Below are 17855 nucleotides of genomic sequence, written 5' to 3'. Positions count from 1 at the left end.
AATAGATATCAATGTGAATGAGTAGGGATTGCCATACAACGGATGTACTAGAGCTATAAATATGTGAAAGCTCAAAAGGAGAACTAGTGGGTGTGCATCTAACTTGCTTGCTCACGAAGACCTATGGCAATTTTGAGGAAGCCCATCATTGGAATATACAAGCCAAGTTATATAATAAAGATGCCCACTAGCATATGGTGGTGACAAAACGAGAGGCTCTCAATCATGAAGAACATGGTGTTATTATGAAGCACACGTGTGGAAAGAGATAGTAGCATTGTCCCTTCTCTCTTTTTTTTGGTTTGGGATCTTTGGCCTCTTTCCATATCTCTTTTTTTTGTGTGGGCAACTTTGGCCTCTTTTTTTTTCCTCACATGGGACAATGCTCTAATAATGATGATCATCACACTTTTATTTACTCACAGCTCAAAGCTTAGAACAATGATGACTCTATAGGAAATGCCTCCGGTAGTGTACCGGGATGTGCAACGATCTAACTTGGCGTATGACGTTGAAACATCTCACTAGCTATCTTACGATCATGCAATGGAAATATGAGAGTGACGGCACAAGTCATGAGATGGAACAGTGGGAGTTGCATGGCAATATATCTCGGAATGGCTATGAAAATGCCATAGTAGGTAGGTATGGTGGCTGTTTTGAGGAAGGCATATGGTGGGTTTGTGCATCGGCGAAAATTGCGCGGTACTAGAGAGGCTAGCAGTGGTGGAAGGTGAAAGTGCATCTATACCATGGACTCACATTGGTCATGAAGAACTCACATACTTGTTGCGAAAGTTTTTATTAGTAATCGAAACAAAGTGCTAAACGCATACTCCTAGGGGAAGGGTTGGTAGGTGTTAACCATCGCGCGATCCCGACCACAACACAAAGGATGACAATCAATAGATCAATTATGCTCCGACTTCCTAACATAGCGGTTCACCATACGTGCATGTTACGGGAATCACTAACTTCATCACAAGTATTTCTAGATTCACAACACCCTACTAACATAACTCTTAATATTACCGAATCCACGTCTCAAAACTAATTGAGAGGAATCAAACTTCTCTTTCTACTCAATGCACATGAAGATGGAAGTTTTATTGTATCCTCTTTGGGTGCCTATCACATTTGGGACTACTTTCATAGCACAAGCCAACTACCAAGTTACGCACCGCCGTGCTCTAAAAGATCTAAGTGAAGCACATAGAGCAAAATTGTCTAGCTCAAAAGATATAAGTGAAGCACAATGAGTATTCTAGCAAATTCACGATGAGTGCATGTCTCTCTCAAAAGGTGTGTAGCAGGGATGATTGTGACACAACAAAAAGAAAAGACTCCTACGATACAAGACGCTCCAAGCAAAACACATATCATGTGGTGAATAAAAATATAGCTCCAAGTAATGTTACCAATGGATTGAAGACGAAAGAGGGGATGCCTTCCCGGGGCATCTCCAAGCTTAGGCTTTTTGGTGTCCTTGAATTTGGCTTGGGATGCCTTGGGCATCCCCAAGCTTGAACTCTTTCCACTCTTTATCCCTTTGTCCATGAGAACATCACCCAAAACTTGAAAACTTCACCACACAAAACTTAAACAGAAACTCGTGATATCATTAGCACAAGGAAACAAACTACCACCTCTTGAGGTATTGTAGAAATCTTGATTTCTATTTATATTGGTGTTAGATTTCTGTATTCTCACTTTTCCATGACTGGTACCCCCCGATACTATCCATAGTTTCATCAAAACAAGCAACCAACACAACAAAAACAGAATTTGTCAAAAACAGACCAGTCTGTAGCAATCTGTATACTTCGTATACTTCTGGTACCTCAAAAATTCGGAAAAATTACAACAGCCTGGGAAAAAAGGCATATAAACCAGTAGAAAAAAGAATCAACTCAAAATCTCTTCCTGGATAAAAATGAAAAATAATTTCGTGAGCGAAAAGTTTCTGTCTTTTTCTAGCAGGATCAAACAACCAACACCAAACTAGTCATAAAGGTTTTGCTTGGCTCAAACACAAAAAAAAACACAAAAGACACAATCATAACAGAATTATGATGGTGTGGACGCAACAAAACAGAAATAAAAAGATAAATTCATTGGGTTGCCTCCCAACAAGCGCTATTGTTTCACTTATATCTTTTGAGCTAGATAATTTTGCTCTTGTGCTTCACTTATATCTTTAGGGCACGGCGGTATGTGATTTGGTAGTTGGCTTACGCTATGAAAGTAGTCCCAAATGTGCTAGGTACCCAAAGAGGATGCAAAAACCTCCATCTTCATGTGCATTGAGTAGTAAGAAAAGTTTCGATTCCTCTCAATTAGTTTTGAGACGTGGATTCGGTAATACTGAGAGTTATGTTAGTAGGGTGTTGTGAATCTAGAGATACTTGTGTTGAAGTTAGTGATTCCCGTAGCATGCACGTATGGTGAACCGCTATGTTAGGAAGTCAGAGCATAATTGATCTATTGATTGTCATCCTTTGTGTTGAGGTCGGGATCAGACGATGGTTTACACCTACCAACCCTTCCCCTCGGAGTATGCGTTTAGCACTTTGTTTCGATTACTAATAAAAACTTTCGCAATAAATATGTGAGTTCTTCATGACTAATGTGAGCCCATGGTATAGATCCACTTGCACCTTCCACCATTGCTAGCCTCTCTAGTGCCGCGCAATTCTCGCCGGTGCACAAACCCACCATATTCCTTCCTCAAAACAGCCACCATACCTACCTACTATGGCATTTTCATAGCCATTCCGAGATATATTGCCATGCAACTCCGACCGTTCCGTCTCATGACTTGTGCCATAACTCTCATATTGCCATTGCATGATCGTATCCCGGTACACTGCCGGAGGCATTTCCTATGGAGTCGTCATCATTGTGATCTTTGAGCTATGAGTAAATAAAAGTGTGATGATCATCATTATTAGAGCATTGTCCCATGTGAAAAAGAGGCCAAAGAGCCAAAAAAAAGAGAATAGAAAAGAAAAGAAAAAAGAGGCCTAAGAGCCCAAAAAAATGAGAGAAAAAGAGAGAAGGAACAATGCTACTATCTTTTTCCACACTTGTGCTTCATGTTAGCACCATGTTCTTCATGATATAGAGCTTCTTGCTTTGTCACTACCATATGCTAGTGGGAATTTTTGTTTTATAACTTGGCTTGTATATTCCAATGATGGTCTTCCTCAAAATTGCCCTAGGTCTTCGTGAGCAAGCAAGTTGGATGCACACCCACTAGTTTTCCTCTTGAGCTTTCACATACTTATAGCTCTAGTGCATCTCTTGTATGACAATCCCTACTCATTCACATTGATATATATTAATGGGCATCTTCATAGCCATTGATACGCCGAGTCAGTGTGACCATCTCCTCCTTTTTTTGTCTCACAACCACCACCACACTCTATTCCACCTATTGTGCTATATCCATGGCTCGCACTCATGTATAGCGTGATCGTTATAAAAAGTTTGAGAAAGTAAGAGTGCGAAAACAATTACTTGGCCAATTCCGGGGTTGTGCATGATTTACATTAGTTGTGTGAGGAAGATGGAGCATAGCCAGACTATTTGATTTTGTAGGGATAACTTTCTTTGGCCTTGTTATTTTGAAAGTTCATGATTTCTTTGCTAGTTTGCTTGAAGTATTACTGTTCTCATGTCAATAGCAAACTATTGTTTTGAATCTTATGGATCTGAACATTCATGCCACGTGAAAGAAGTTGCAAATGAAAACTATGCTAGGTAGCATTCCACATCAAAAATTCATTCTTTATCACTTCCCTGCTCGAGGACGAGCAGGTGTTAAGCTTGGGGATGCTTGATATGTCTCCAACGTATCTATAATTTTTGATGGTTTCATGCTATTATCTTGTCAAACTTTGGATGTTTTGCATGCTTTTATTTATTTTCTGGGACTAACTTATTAACTCAGTGCCAAGTGCCATTTCTTGTTTTTTCCATGTTTTTGACCCCTTTCAGAGGAGACTTTGAAACGGAGTCCAAACGGAAGAAAATCCCCGAAAATATTTTTTTTGGAACGGAAGAAGATCGGAGAACTTGGGAGCCAAGTCAGAGGAGCTCCAGGGGCCCCACAAGCCCCCACCCCGCGGCCAGGGGGGCGCGCCATCCAGACTTGTGGGCCCCCTGGAGGTCCCCTGACCTAGATCTTTCACCTATATAATCCCATAAATTCCAGAAAAAATCAAGAGATCATCGCAATCACTTTCCGCCGCCGCAAGCTTTTGTCTCCCTAAGATTCCATCTGGGTCACGTCCTGGTGCCCTGTCGGAGGGGGGATTCGAACACGGAGGGCTTCTTCATCAACACCATGACCTCTCCGATGATGCGTGAGTAGTTCACCATAGACCTACGGGTCCATAGCTAGTAGTTAGATGGCTTCTTCTCTCTCTTGGATCTTCAATACAAAGTTCTCCATGATCTTCATGGAGATCTATCCGATGTAATCTTCTTTTGCGGTGTGTTTGTCGAGATCCGATGAATTGTGGATTTATGATCAGATTATCTATGAATCTTATTTGAGTTTCTTCTGATCTCTCTTATGCATGATTTCATATCCTTGTAATTCTCTTCGAGTTGTGGGTTTTGTCTGGCCAACTAGATCTATGATTCTTGCAATGGGTTTGTAATGCCCCAAGTGTGTAATTGCCATATTTGAAACCTATTGCAAGTGGGTTCACCTTGTCTTGGATATGATTTTGTCATTTTGAGCCATGATTTCATGTGTGTCCCTTATTACTTCCTTCCCTTGCATGCATGCATAACATATCATTTCATGTCATGTCTTGTGATGTTGCTTTGTGGTCTTATGCTTCCTTGTGTTGTGATCTTGTGAGTTCATGTGTGATGCTCATGAGATGTGGGGTGAGTAGATATGATGTGGTGGTTGTTTACTCCAAAGCCCTTCTCAATTCAAAGACCCTTTTCTCTCTTTATTCCCTAGTTCAAATATTTACTTGCTCCTAAGCTGGTTTAAAAATGTCTGTTAATTAGGGGATATTGTGGGTGTTAAGTTGTGCAAGTTTGGTGATTTTAAAAAGTGTTTTAAACATGTGAAATAAATACAAAAGAGAGGCATTAATTCTGTTTTGTGAAATATTACTTGCTCCTAAAAATCTTGTTCTTGTTTCATTTAAATAGGTCATATTTTTCTATGACCAGGGGGTATTTTCTTTTGATTTATCCCCAGTAGTTTTGCCTTGTTTTATTTTTTTCTTTCTGGCCTTTCTTTTAACTAGAAGAGGCCACAGGGTTCCCTTTTCTTTTAAGTGGAGCCAGTGGGCTTCCTCTCTCTTCCCTGGCGGCCCATCTCTCTCCCTCCCTCGCGCGCTGAGGCCCGTGTGCCTTTCGTCCCCCTCCTGGCGCCATTGCCTCCCCGCGTCTCCTTTCCGTCAGGTTCAGAGAGGGACTCGGCCGACGCCGTGAGCAGCAGCAACATCGAGGCCCCCCTTAAATTGCGTTGGCGTCCGTGCCTCCCCTCGCCTAGGGTTCCTCTTCCCCCCTCAGCCGCCGCCGCCACCTCTCCCCATCTCCATCTTTCCTCCCTTCCTTCCCTCGCGGTAAGTCTTCTGTAGGAATAGCAGAGAGAGCAGAGAAGGAGCTCGCCGCGTCTACCCTGCCGTCGTCGCCGTCCGGCGAGTCCTCCATGTCCAGGAGATCGGGGTCCGACCCCGCGTTCCATCCCCATCGTTGGTAGGGTCGAGGGGCGATCACAACGACGACCAGGAGCGCGCCATCGCCTCGGCCCCGGAGTTCCTGTCGTCTTCCTCTACTTCGTCAGCAGCAGCGAACCGCCGGCGTCTTCTTCCCCTGCGGCTACTCCTTCGAGCGGGTGGCTTCTTCCCTTCCTTCCCGAGGTGAGGCATCTCTCCTCCCTCCTTCCTCCTCGCTAGGATCGGCCGGTAGATCGCCGGAGCCTCTCTGTTCTGTAGGTAGTTCGGTCAGGGCATGGTGGTGTTTTGTTTTGCATGCGCACGTTCGCATGGGTGCAAGAGAGGGGCTTCCTCCCCCCTCGTGGTAGCAGCGCCGTGGCTAGGTTGGTCCCCTCGTCGACGTTGAGCCGTAGATAGTCAGCACCACGTCGGCTTCTCTGTCTCCGGCGAGCAGGGTAGGTCAGGGCAGGAGATAAGCAGAAGGGGGTTCTTTTTCTGTTTCGATGCACCCTCTCTGTCAGTCGTCTGTATCATAGCGTGGTGGTTCTGCTCGTTGTGTGCTAGTTGGAGGTGCTGGGTTCGATCCCCCCTCGGCACCCTTTTAATTTTTCTTTGCTCCTGCACAGTAGCTTATCCCAGCAGAGTTGTTTAACTTGCTAGTCTGCCCTTCTCTGTCGAGCTATTGCAGGCTAGCACGGTGGTTGTGTTGCAATACAGAGACAGAGGGTGCAGGGTTCGATTCCCCCTCACCCCTTTTATTTTTTGTTGTTGTTGTTTCTCTTGTTGTTTTCTCTTGTATTGCTAGATGTGATGCCATGTTATTGCTACATCATGTGGCAGTTATTTTTTTTCCTCCTCTCTGTTGCAGCTTGTGTAGCCTAGTATATTTTGGTGATGGTCACATATGTAGTGTGTGTGTGGTGCTTCCCCTTGTAGAGAAGTATGTGTAGGTGGCTTGATATATACTTGCTTATGAGGCTAGATATATGGCAGATTGTGTGTGTGTGTGTGTTGCACACCATGTGGTGGTGCTAGAGTATGTATGCATGTGTGTGTAAGTGTGATATGCATGTGTTAGCGTTCTTTTGTGTTGCTAGCATGTGTAGGTGGTGTGGTTTCTACTAGATGACATGCATATGAGTAGATGTGAGTGTGTGGGAAACAGCCCCATTTACAACTTGTGCACCTCCTCATGTTAAATATGAGAGAGGGCATGATGTGAGTGTGTGTGGGTGATATAGTGAGAGAAGTGTTTGTGTTGTTGATGTGCATGACACCAACATGGGGTCCAAACCCTCATGTCCATATTGTCTTTGTGCACATGAGCATAGCTATGTGATAGTTGTTCTAGTGAGAGTTGCATGAATTGTTGCACTATTCACTATGTTGGATTCTATGTGGATTTCACTTCCTAGTTTGTGGCCACTTGCTCTAAACAAGAGTATGCATATTATATATGATTTTGTGGTAGAATATCCCAAGGAACCCATTGACGAACTCAGTTTTTCCATTGGAACATTTTCTGGAGATGACATATTTACATTTTCTTCTATGTTTGGAACTTGGTTCCATGAGTTGTGATGTGCTCTTGTGTTTGTTTATTGGTTGTGCTAGTAGAGGGTGACCCCCTCTACCTCTTGTGGTTTCAACCCATGATTTGGAATCCATGTGTGCAATTCGTGGCCATTCAAAGTAGGCATGTGGCTGAAATTCCAGATTAGTGAAAATCTGAGATTTTCACTAAGTCTGAGAATCTGTTTATATTTTCTTCTCCTGTAGATGAGGTTGTTCTGGTCATTGTGTTGTGATCTAGCCTTAGCTTTCAACTATAAAGTTGGACCTGATATGTTTGTATAGATCCCTGTAAAATTTCATGTCATTTGGAGCCCTGTAGGTATTGTTTTGGCTGCTGTCAAAAGGCTTCAGAGCAAAGACAGAAAGTTAGGTGCAGGAATTTTCACTAAGTCCCTGTGATCTGATGGTTTTGGGAAAGTTTGCAGCCTTGTATCTTCCTGTGTTTAATTACTTTTTGTGTGATTCTTGCTTGTGCTGGTAGTATTCTTGGCTAGCTACAGACACATATATTATTTGTCATAGTTGGGTGGCTGTAGGTGCTTTGCATGTAGCTCACAAAGTGCTATGATGCAGTTTATAGCAGATTGTGTAGTTTTGTCATTTTGATGATTGTGAGTGCTTAGTTGATGTTGTAGTGTTCTTCGTTACTCCACCCCATCCATGATGGGTTGTTTTATGTCTTGGCAACCTGGGAATACCAGATTTGTGCCATTTGAGTGTGTGGTGATGATTTTGACATGTAGGGCTTCATATCTTGTTTCGTTGATTCCCGTTGATCCGTAGCTCCGATTGTAATGTTCTTTATATGGTTTTTCTTTGTTTTCTCGAGACGCATCTGATCATGTCATTCTCATGCATGTAAAAATAGGTTAGCATGCAGTTCTGTCCAGGAACATGTTTTAGCTTCTTTTGCTTGTGCTAGTGATAGGAATAGTGATGCATGCTCATATTCATCGCATGCATCATGTGCTTGTTGCATCTTGAGGTGCTGTTGTTCATTGGATGTTATTCTTATGTTGGGTAGCACCGGGATCGGAGAACGAATACGTGGAGTCAGGAGAGAACGTGCAGGACGATCAAGAACCATTCCAAGCTGAGGATATCACAGGCAAGATGATATGACCTTGATTCCATCTCTAGACTTGTTATGCTTGATTACGTTTCCTTGTCATTTGCTCGCTGCATACCACTGAAATATTTTCCTCTTGATATGCCATGAAACCAAACACTTGTCCCTTCCTAGCAAACTTGGATGGCTAAGTAGGCTTTGCCCATCTACTAATGTTAGCGTTGCTAGATGCAGGTGCTTTGACTCATGTGATAACATGAGCTTGATATCATTATCTTAAATTCTGTTATTTAATTAATGCACCTATATACTTGGTAAATAACGGAAGGCCTAGCCTTTTGCCGGGTGCTTTGTTCTGTTATTGCCGCCTTAGTTACCGGCTACCGGTGTTTGATTCCATATTGATCGCTCCTAACACGTTCGGGGTTGTTATGGGGACCCCCTTGATAAATCGCCTAGTGCTAAGACTTGTCCGGCAGGACCCAACATTGGTGTTAATTTGCTAATCACTTAATAATAATCTGCATAGGGAATAGCTACCCCGAGGAATTTAATCAACAACCCGGGCCAGTGCTCCTCATGAGTGTTGGTCCAAACTAGGGCACTGTGCGGGGCCAACTCAGGGCAACTTGAGAGATTTATATCAGGCCACTGTACGCGTCGCTCATCCGTCGTGTCCTGAGACTGAGATACACGGCTCTTATCAGGGTCGTCGACACGACGGGAGGTCCTGCTAGCCTTGCCTTACCTTAGCGATATATCTTGCGTATAGGAATCCCAGTGAAGCTTTGGTTCTCCCCAGAGTTGAGGTTTTCCTATAAGGAATCCGACGAGATCACGAGATTCGTGATAGAGGATTACTTTGCGGCCTGTGTACGTTTGTGATGGACTAGTTGGAGCACCCCTGCAGGATTTAATCTTTCGGAAAGCCGTGCCCGCGGTTATGTGGCAGCTTGGAATATTTTGTTAACATTCGGTATTAGATAACTTCAACAAAAGCTAATAAAATTGCCAACTGTGTGAGTAACCGTGACTGTCCCCTCGAAGATCTCTCTTCGATCGGGAACATAGTGGGGTTATGAATGACGTAGGTAGGTGTTCAGGATCACTTAGTGATCAAATATTCACGACCGCTAGTATAGTCCACCTTCATATATGCTCTACGTAAGTTAGCCACCAAATCAAGCCTAGGATGCTGCAACCTTAAACACTTCACCTTATCCTGACTAATAACTTGACTAGTTCTGGCACCAAGGTCTTAGATTGCTGAGTCCCCGTGGCTCACGGATTCCTCCACAATACCAACAGGTTCAGGTACACCAGAGACAGATGATCCCGACGGCACGCAGCTGGCGTGGCAGTACGATGAGGAGACCGACCGCCTGTACGTGAACTATCCAGAAGATTGAGGCGTGGTCGTGATCGTGGGCCTGCAGGCAGGGTAGCATAGCCTTTTCTCTGTTTTGTAGTCCGTAGCGGAACTACTTTGGTTGTATGCGTGATGTACTCTGATATATTTATGAGAATGCAATTGAACCCCTGATTGTCTATCTTTTATTATTATGTATGTGCTGTGTTACCCGTTTGCGAGACGCTTAGATGCGCTCCTTTCCAATTCGGGGCCTCGATCCCCAGATTGGAAAGGATCGCATCTTGGTCGTTACAGAGAAGTGCTTGGTTTCGGGTTCATACCGTGCGGTGACCTCACCCAGTGACAGAAGGGGTAGCGAGGCACGCATCGTGTTGTTGCCATCAAGGGTAAAAAGATGGGGTTTTCATCATTGGTTTGAGATTATCCCTCTACATCATGTCATCTTTCTTAAAGCGTTACTCTGTTCGTCATGAACTCAATACACTAGATGCATGCTCGATAGCGGACGATGTGTGGAGTAATAGTAGTAGATGCTGAAAGTATCGGTCTACTTGTCTCGGACGTGATGCCTATATGCATGATCATTGCCTTAGATATTGTCATGACTTTGCGCGATTCTATCAATTGCTCGACAGTAATTTGTTCACCCACCGTGATATTTGCTTTTATGAGAGAAGCCTCTAGTGAACACTATGGCCCCCAGGGTCTACTCCACACCATATTTTCAGCCTTACACTTTTTACTTCGTTGCACTTTCTGCCTTCATATCTCACTTTGCAAACAATCTTGAAGGGATTGACAACCCCTTTGAAGCGTTGGGTGCAAGCTTGTTTGTGTTTGCGCAGGTACGTTGGACTTGACGAGGCCCTCCTTCTGGATCGATACCTTAGTTCTCAAACTGAGGGAAATACTTACTGCTCCTGTGCTACATCACCCTTTCCTCTTCAAGAGAAAAACCGACGCAAACTAGAGAAGTAACAAGAAGAATTCCTAAGCGCCAGGGAAGGACTTTTGTTGCCGCAGCACTACCTCTTGAGCTTGCGTTGGTTTTTCCCTTGAAGAGCAAAGGGTGATGCAGCACAGTAGCAGTAAGTATTTCCCTCGGTTTTGAGAACCAAGGTATCAATCGAGTAGGAGAATCAAGCCAAGTGTCGAGAGTACCTGCGCAAACACAAACAAGCTTGTACCCAACGCTATAAAGGGGTTGTCAATCCCTTCAAGATTGATTGCAAAGTGAGATCTGAAGGCGGAAAGTACAATGAAGTAAAAGTGTAAGGCTGAAAATATGGTGTGAAGTAGACCCGGGGGCCATAGTGTTCACTAGAGGCTTCTCTCAAAGTAGCAAATATTACGGTGGGTGTACAAATTACTATCGAGCAATTGATAGAACCGCGCAAAGTCATGACGATATCTAAGGCAATGATCACACATATAGGCATCACGTCCGAGACAAGTAGACCGATACTGTCTGCATCTACTACTATTACTCCACACATCGACCGCTATCCAGCATGCATCTAGTGTATTGAGTTCATGACGAACAGAGTAACGCCTTAAGCAAGATGACATGATGTAGAGGGATAAACTCAAACCAATGATGTAAACCCCATCTTTTTACCCTTTATGGCAACAACACGATGCGTGCCTCGCTACCCGTTCTGTCACTCGGTGAGGTCACCGCACGGTATGAACCAAAAACCAAGCACTTCTCCCATTGCAAGAATCATAGATCAAGTTGGCCAAACAAAACCCACAACTCGAAGAGAATTACAAGGATATGAAATCATGCATATAAGAGATCAGAAGAAACTCAAATAAGATTCATAGATAATCTGATCCTAAATCCACAATTCATCGGATCTCGACAAACAGACCGCAAAAGAAGATTACATCGGATAGATCTCCATGAATATCATGGAGAACTTTGTATTGAAGATCCAAGAGAGAGAAGAAGCCATCTAGCTACTAGCTATGGACCCGAAGGTCTATGGTGAACTACTCACGCATCATCGGAGAGGCCAAGGTGTTGATGAAGAAGCCCCCCGTATCTGAATCCCCCTCCGGCAGGGCACCAGAACGTGCCCTAGATGGGATCTTGCGGAGACAAAAACTTGCGGCGGCAGAAAAGTATTTTCGTGAATCTCTCTCGTAGTTTTCGATTTTTCAGGAATTTATAGGCGGAAGAGGTAGGGCAGACGAGCCACAGGGGGCCCACAAGCCTGCTAGGCGCGGACCCCCTGGCCGCGCCTAGGGGGCTTGTGGCCTCCCCTGGTGGCCTTTGTCTTGGTTCTCATGCCCCCTGTGTATCTTCTGTTCAGGAAAAAATCTTTTCGGAAGTTTTATTTCGTTTGAAAACCGTTTAAAATTCTCCTGTCAAAAGGGTCAAAAACACGGAAAAAACATGAACTGACACTTGTCACTGAGTTAATAAGTTAGTCACGAAAAAGATATAAAAGGCACACAAAACATCCAAAGTTTGACAAGATAATAGCATGGAACCATAAAAAATTATAGATACATTGGAGACGTATCAATTATTGTATTGCCAACTCCTCTCTCTACAACTATCATGATTGAAGATGAATAAATTGAAAGTTTTTCTCGCAAAAAAGAAAAGAAGAAAAACATCCACAACCTAAGGTAACAAAAACTTTTCATTTTAGGCTCCGACTTTGCTTGCCAAATCTTTTCTATCTACCAAAGGCACCGCCACGCCCTCGAATCGGGAATTGGACGGGTAGGCGGAGCTTGCCAAGTAGGAGTACTCTCCACAGGGTGACATTTGAACGCTATGTGGTAACTATTACTCTGTTAAACAAGTACTCTTTTCATCCCAAAATAAATGTCTCAAGTATAGTATAAGGGCTGCTACGCATCTATCGGTGGATGTTTAGTAAACATCCGCCACCTGGAGGTCCGTCCGATGTACGCGCAGTTGTCCCGATCTGCACGCGTAGCCGTCCGATCGGCTTCAGCCGGGCATCCTATAATTCCTGAAACAACGGCCGAGTTGCAGAAACTTTCGCTTTGTTACGAGAAATAAATTTTACACTCGTTAATTTCTAAAACAACAGTCGAGTTTCAGAAACAATTTGCTTGTTGCATAATTTTTTTCCCTTCGTCTTTGTGTAACATAGGGAGGACGTGAGACAAAGAGATAGCCCAGACAGCCATTCGATCGACGATCGAACGACAGCGCGTCCGATCGATGTCTAGCACGGATCAGCCGGCTGAGGGAAAAGTTTTCCTTAAATTTATACTAAAACTACTATAAACTTAAGACAGTTATTTTAAGACAAAGGGAGTATTACAAAGCAAAAGTTTATCCTGAAAAAAATTGCTAAGCGATAGCTACCACGTACTGCTCTGTAAACCATACGGGACAACCAGGTCAGAAAAAAGCCACCTTTTTTTACCGTGGTTCTGGGACTGGTTGTCAGCCTGAAATTGTTGATCTGGAGAACCCAAATTCAACAGCCCAACCAGAATTTAGGAACAGGAAGTTATGGGCACAGCTCAATCAGAACAAATAATTGAGAAGACAATAGAGGAGCACGAGGTAAAATGATGAGCTACTAATTTGAAGGGTATGACCTCAGTATCAAGTATCAACTACAGTAAAAACATATCTTCTCTAGTAGGTTTGTAAAGCTGCAGATTGCTTGATACCATCAATCAAAGACCATGCAAGCTTCATAAAAGGAAACTAAGCTTCCTTTTATACTCATGATGTAACATACATGGAAAAGCCAATCCAGAAGGAAATAACGAACATATATTTCTTGATGCATACGCACAATACAAGATCAATATTTAGGATTGGTGGATAGCAAAAATTCATACTAAAGCATATGCTTGCACGAAATTAAACATTTCAAACACAGATAATATATTATCTCACATTTGCCCTAGACGAGGAGCTAAAAGAGTTGCATCGATAATTATTACTACATGAAAACAAATAGATCAAGTGACTAGGTTCATTCTTATAACTAAACATTCATATCGGAGGATCAGTTACAAATTCTTCATGCCTAACCAGATTCATTCTTATAACTAAACATTCCCATTAGAGGGTCAGTTACAAATTCTTCATGGCCAGCATGGCTCAAAGCAATAGAACGACATGCACCCGTAAGTGCATGTATCCAACAGACATCTCCAACTAGAAGATTTGGCATATATCCAATAACTGATGTTTATGAAACACTGGAGCCATGCTAAGTATGTAAGCCTTTACTAACCATCTAATGTCCATTCCGCAAAAACTGAGACTGTAAGGCAGACCTTCCAAGAATTCTCCGGAAGTGCATATAACATGCACTTTCTGATCATCCATGTCATGAAGAGAGCCAATAGACCTGACAACACCTATCCTAATAGACTCTTTGTTGGCGTTGGATCGGACTTTTTGAAGCCCGTCCTACATGAAGTACTTTATTTCAAAAGCTGCAAAAATGATATTTCTATGTTTCAAAAAAATCCAAAAATAAATATGTGAAAACTTGTACATATTCACAGTGGATCTGTTAAATTTCGTTCAAAAAAGTTATTTTTTGCAAGCTGCACAAAAATAACAAAAATCCGGCCCAACAACAACAAAAAAAGGACCCATTTCATTTTTGTATTTGTTTTTTATGTATTCGCCATGTATAGAAGTATATTGCTACAAAAGTTTTCTCAAACATGTTATACCCGTATTTCTATATGTATAATTTTTTTATATTTTTCGGGCTTTGAAAAAAATGATATTTTAAAACAGGCTCCATGGAGCCCATCCTCCAAAGTGCATTTTCGGGGGTCGGAGAGACATTCTTCCAGTGTGTCATCACCGCCACCTCGTTGAGGTTGCTTTTGTAAATCAAACTAATATAGGAGTCGATCACTGCATCCTGCAGTTTCTTTCCGTCCATTCCACTTTCCAAAGCACATATATGTGGACTTCACTGAAAGACTATTGTGTCATCATAGGCCTTCAAAGGGTTCTGAAATCAAGTCCCACCTGGAATTGTCCACTTGAAGGTCAATCCCCTCAAACACCTCGAGAGAATAGGCAGCCTCATGCAAATCTGATCATTTATCTCAAAATCAATGTCGTAAAGCTTGCAAGCTTGATCATGGGACCACTTCGCACCACCTGCCATCAAAGAGGTCTTATGTTGGATGAGACAAGTGAACAAAGCTCCAGTAGGTTTGTAAGGCTGCAGATTGTTTGATACCATCAATGGAAAACCATGGAAGTTTCATAAAGGAAATTTAGCGTTCTTTATACCCTCTGCATATGCTGTAACTTACATGGAAAAGCCAATCCAGTAGGAGATAACAAATAAATCTACCTAATGCAAAAAAATCAGGGCAAGACCAACATTTAGCAACGCTGGATAGCAAATTGCATAATAAAGATTTTCTTGCAGGAAATTAAACATTTCAAGCATATATAATATATTGTTCCCATTTGCCCCGTAGTGGAGCTAAAAGAGTGACATCTATAATTATTACATGGAAGCAAATAGATCAAATGACTAAGTTCATTCTTACAACTAATCATTCCATTGTAGGATCAGTTACAAATTCTTCATGGCTACATGCCTACATCATTGCTCAAAGAAAAAGAAGGATATGCGCCTAGACACTAAAAGAAAAGAAAAGAAAATACAAATTGAAGCACATGTCTGATTTATCCATCACACAGCTTCAACTAGAAGATTCAGGGGGTGTTTCTTTGCAGGGACTTTTTGATGTAGGGACTTAAAGTCCCTTTTAGTCCCATGTGAAAGAAACAGGAGGGACTTTTAGGGACTAAAGGAGGTATTTGGGACTAAAGGAAAAAGTCCGTATGAAAGGGTCTTTTTGGACTTTTTTGACATTTTTTCCAATAGTGCCCCTACTTTAGCATGTCATTTAATAACTTCTAGTACATTACTAGGGGTAACATGGTCTTTTTGCATGTCATTTAATGACCTCTAGTCCCTATTTAGTTCCTGAAAAAAAACGGGTAGGGACTAGGGACTTTTTAGTTGGGACTAAAAAAAGTCCTATGACTTTTAAAAAAAACAGGGCCTCAATATATACCCACAAGTCATGTCTACTAAGACACTAGTGCCATGCCAAGTATGTTAAGCATTCACTGACCATTTGATGACCATTCCTCAAAACAGGGTACATAAGGCAGTAGGCAGAGTGGCACACCCATGAAGAAATCTTCAGAAGCACAGATAACATGGACTTTCTGATTATCCATGTTGTATGATAACATCTTTTCATTACCATCAGTAAGGAAAATCAAATTACATTCTGGATGAATTGCAAACATCGAGTGGTACTCGTTGTTTTTGCAACAATCCCTTCCAAGCAGTTCAAAACAGTTAATGGTATACTTTAGGGTCCACTGTCCACTATCATAATTTTCAAGAACCCAAATAGAGAGCTGGCAACCATCTTGACCCTCTTCCCAAACAGACAAGCGTCCCTGTGACTGCCCAATGGAAGCACTGCCATAGTTGTTTGTCATGCCAGGTGACATTTTAATTTTCCTCCAAGCATTCCTTTTCAGGTCCACTGTGACTATTGACGAAGATCGAGTAGGGAGATGCATAATGCCATTCAGGAAGGTGCTTTCTAAATCACTGACCCGATATGTACTGCCATCGTCGCACTGACTCTGCATGGAAGTCCACCCTCCAGTTTCCGATGAGAAGATCATGGCCGCGGACAGGCCATATACATCGGAAACGCGAAAGGTGGTCCGGCAATTCTATAGGAGGCACAAGAATTTATAGCTGCCGCGTAAGAAAGGGAGATTGGAGTCGACGATGGGAGGGCTCCACCCGGACAAATTCTGGAAACGCCAGCCGAGGTTGAAGTATAAGAAGCCGGACAAGGTCTGCGGCGACCTCTTGCGGACGCCGGGGTCGGAGCAGAGGGCGAGCCACTCTTTGGACACGCGCTTGAAGTGGAAGAGCGATGTGTAGGGCACCCGCGACAGGATCTCGATGAGGACGTCGAGATCCTCCCGCTTCATCTTCTTGCTCTGAAGATATGGTGCAGCAGACATTTCGGTTTAGGTCACGGATCGATTTCACGGATCAAAGAGCACAGGGGGCGAGGAACGCACCTGAGAGGCGACGGGAGTGACGGCGAGGTGAGGCAGCAATGGCGGCGGCGGAGGCGAAGGGGATGCGGCCTCCTCGTGGCCAGTCGCCGGTGGGAGGTCCTGCTCCCCGGATCTTTGTTCACCCGTTCCTCCTCCTCCTCCTCCTCATGGAGGCATTGCGGCTCGGCTCGTCGAGCGTGGTCGCCGGCACGTCGTGTGGTGGAGCGAGGGTTTGGCAAGGACAATGGAGCAAAGGTGCGGTGGCGGCGTTGGACTTGTGTAATCACTGGTTTTGTTTTCTTTTTGGGCTCGATTGTGAGAAGAAATAACCGTGGACTTCAATTAAGCCCGTCAAAGGGATACATGTCTGGGCAGATGCTCATTATGTTCCCTAAAAATACAAATAGGTAAAAAAAAAAAGACGAATCTCATGTCACGTTGTTGGCAAACTCACATTATCAAAACGGCGTCATGAAAAACCGCATACTCTTTAATTCTTGAGCTGCCTTTGAGCGTGATATATTCAGATGGATGATGTGGTGTAAGTGTAACTGTACATGATACTAGCTAATTGACGTGCATTGCGGCGGGGCATCCACATTCTACTGGTTCAACACTAATCGTGCCCGACATAAATATTATATCCATTATATTCTAGATTTTGAAAAATATTTGATCTAAGTATAGGTAAGAAAGACAAAATAATGGTTTTGTTTACGTTTTGGAAATATTTAATTTAATTTGAGTAAGGTAGGGGAAGAAAATATTTTCGTTCTTTCTTTACTTAGTTGAGGTTTTGGTAATATTCAATTCAACTTGATTGAGTTAATGTAGGACATGGGAAGAAGGGATCAAGGGAAGGGGGAGTTGGATGTATGAATGCATCCCCAACTCCGCTTTAATAGTAGAGATAGTAGATGATGGTGATGGTGATGATGATGGTGGTGGACGGAGGAGGAGGGCAATTTGAACCATGAAAAAGAAGAGGTTTGGAATCTACACTTATGGGTATTAGTTTATACTAGCAAATATGCTCGTGCGTTGCAACGGGAAAAA

The 17855-nt window shown here is 43.0% G+C and overlaps 1 protein-coding gene across 1 annotated transcript; it reads right to left on the bottom strand.

Moving 5' to 3' along the window:
• Positions 1–15830: 15830 nt before the first annotated feature.
• On the bottom strand, positions 15831–16760 carry LOC123408310. Its single transcript, XM_045101440.1, has 2 exons — positions 16518–16760; positions 15831–16460 (listed from the first exon to the last, which is right to left on the bottom strand). The coding sequence occupies exons 1-2, from the start codon at positions 16758–16760 to the stop codon at positions 15831–15833; spliced, it is 873 nt and encodes a 290-aa protein (XP_044957375.1).
• Between the last annotated feature and the right edge of the window lie 1095 nt (positions 16761–17855).

This window comes from Hordeum vulgare, chromosome 7H, assembly GCF_904849725.1.
Source record: "Hordeum vulgare subsp. vulgare chromosome 7H, MorexV3_pseudomolecules_assembly, whole genome shotgun sequence".
NCBI classification, from domain to species: Eukaryota; Viridiplantae; Streptophyta; class Magnoliopsida; order Poales; family Poaceae; genus Hordeum; species Hordeum vulgare.
Note: the sequence above shows the minus strand (reverse complement) of the source record. Positions and strands in the feature narration are given on the sequence as shown.

Bases quoted from the DNA above. Each gene is read 5' to 3' on its own strand.
- LOC123408310 (XM_045101440.1), bottom strand. From the start codon at position 16,760: ATGTCTGCTGCACCATATCTTCAGAGCAAGAAGATGAAGCGGGAGGAT. The intron at 16,461-16,517 runs GTCGACTCCAAT...TGCCTCCTATAG, and splicing joins CCGGGTGGAGCCCTCCCATC to AATTGCCGGACCACCTTTCG.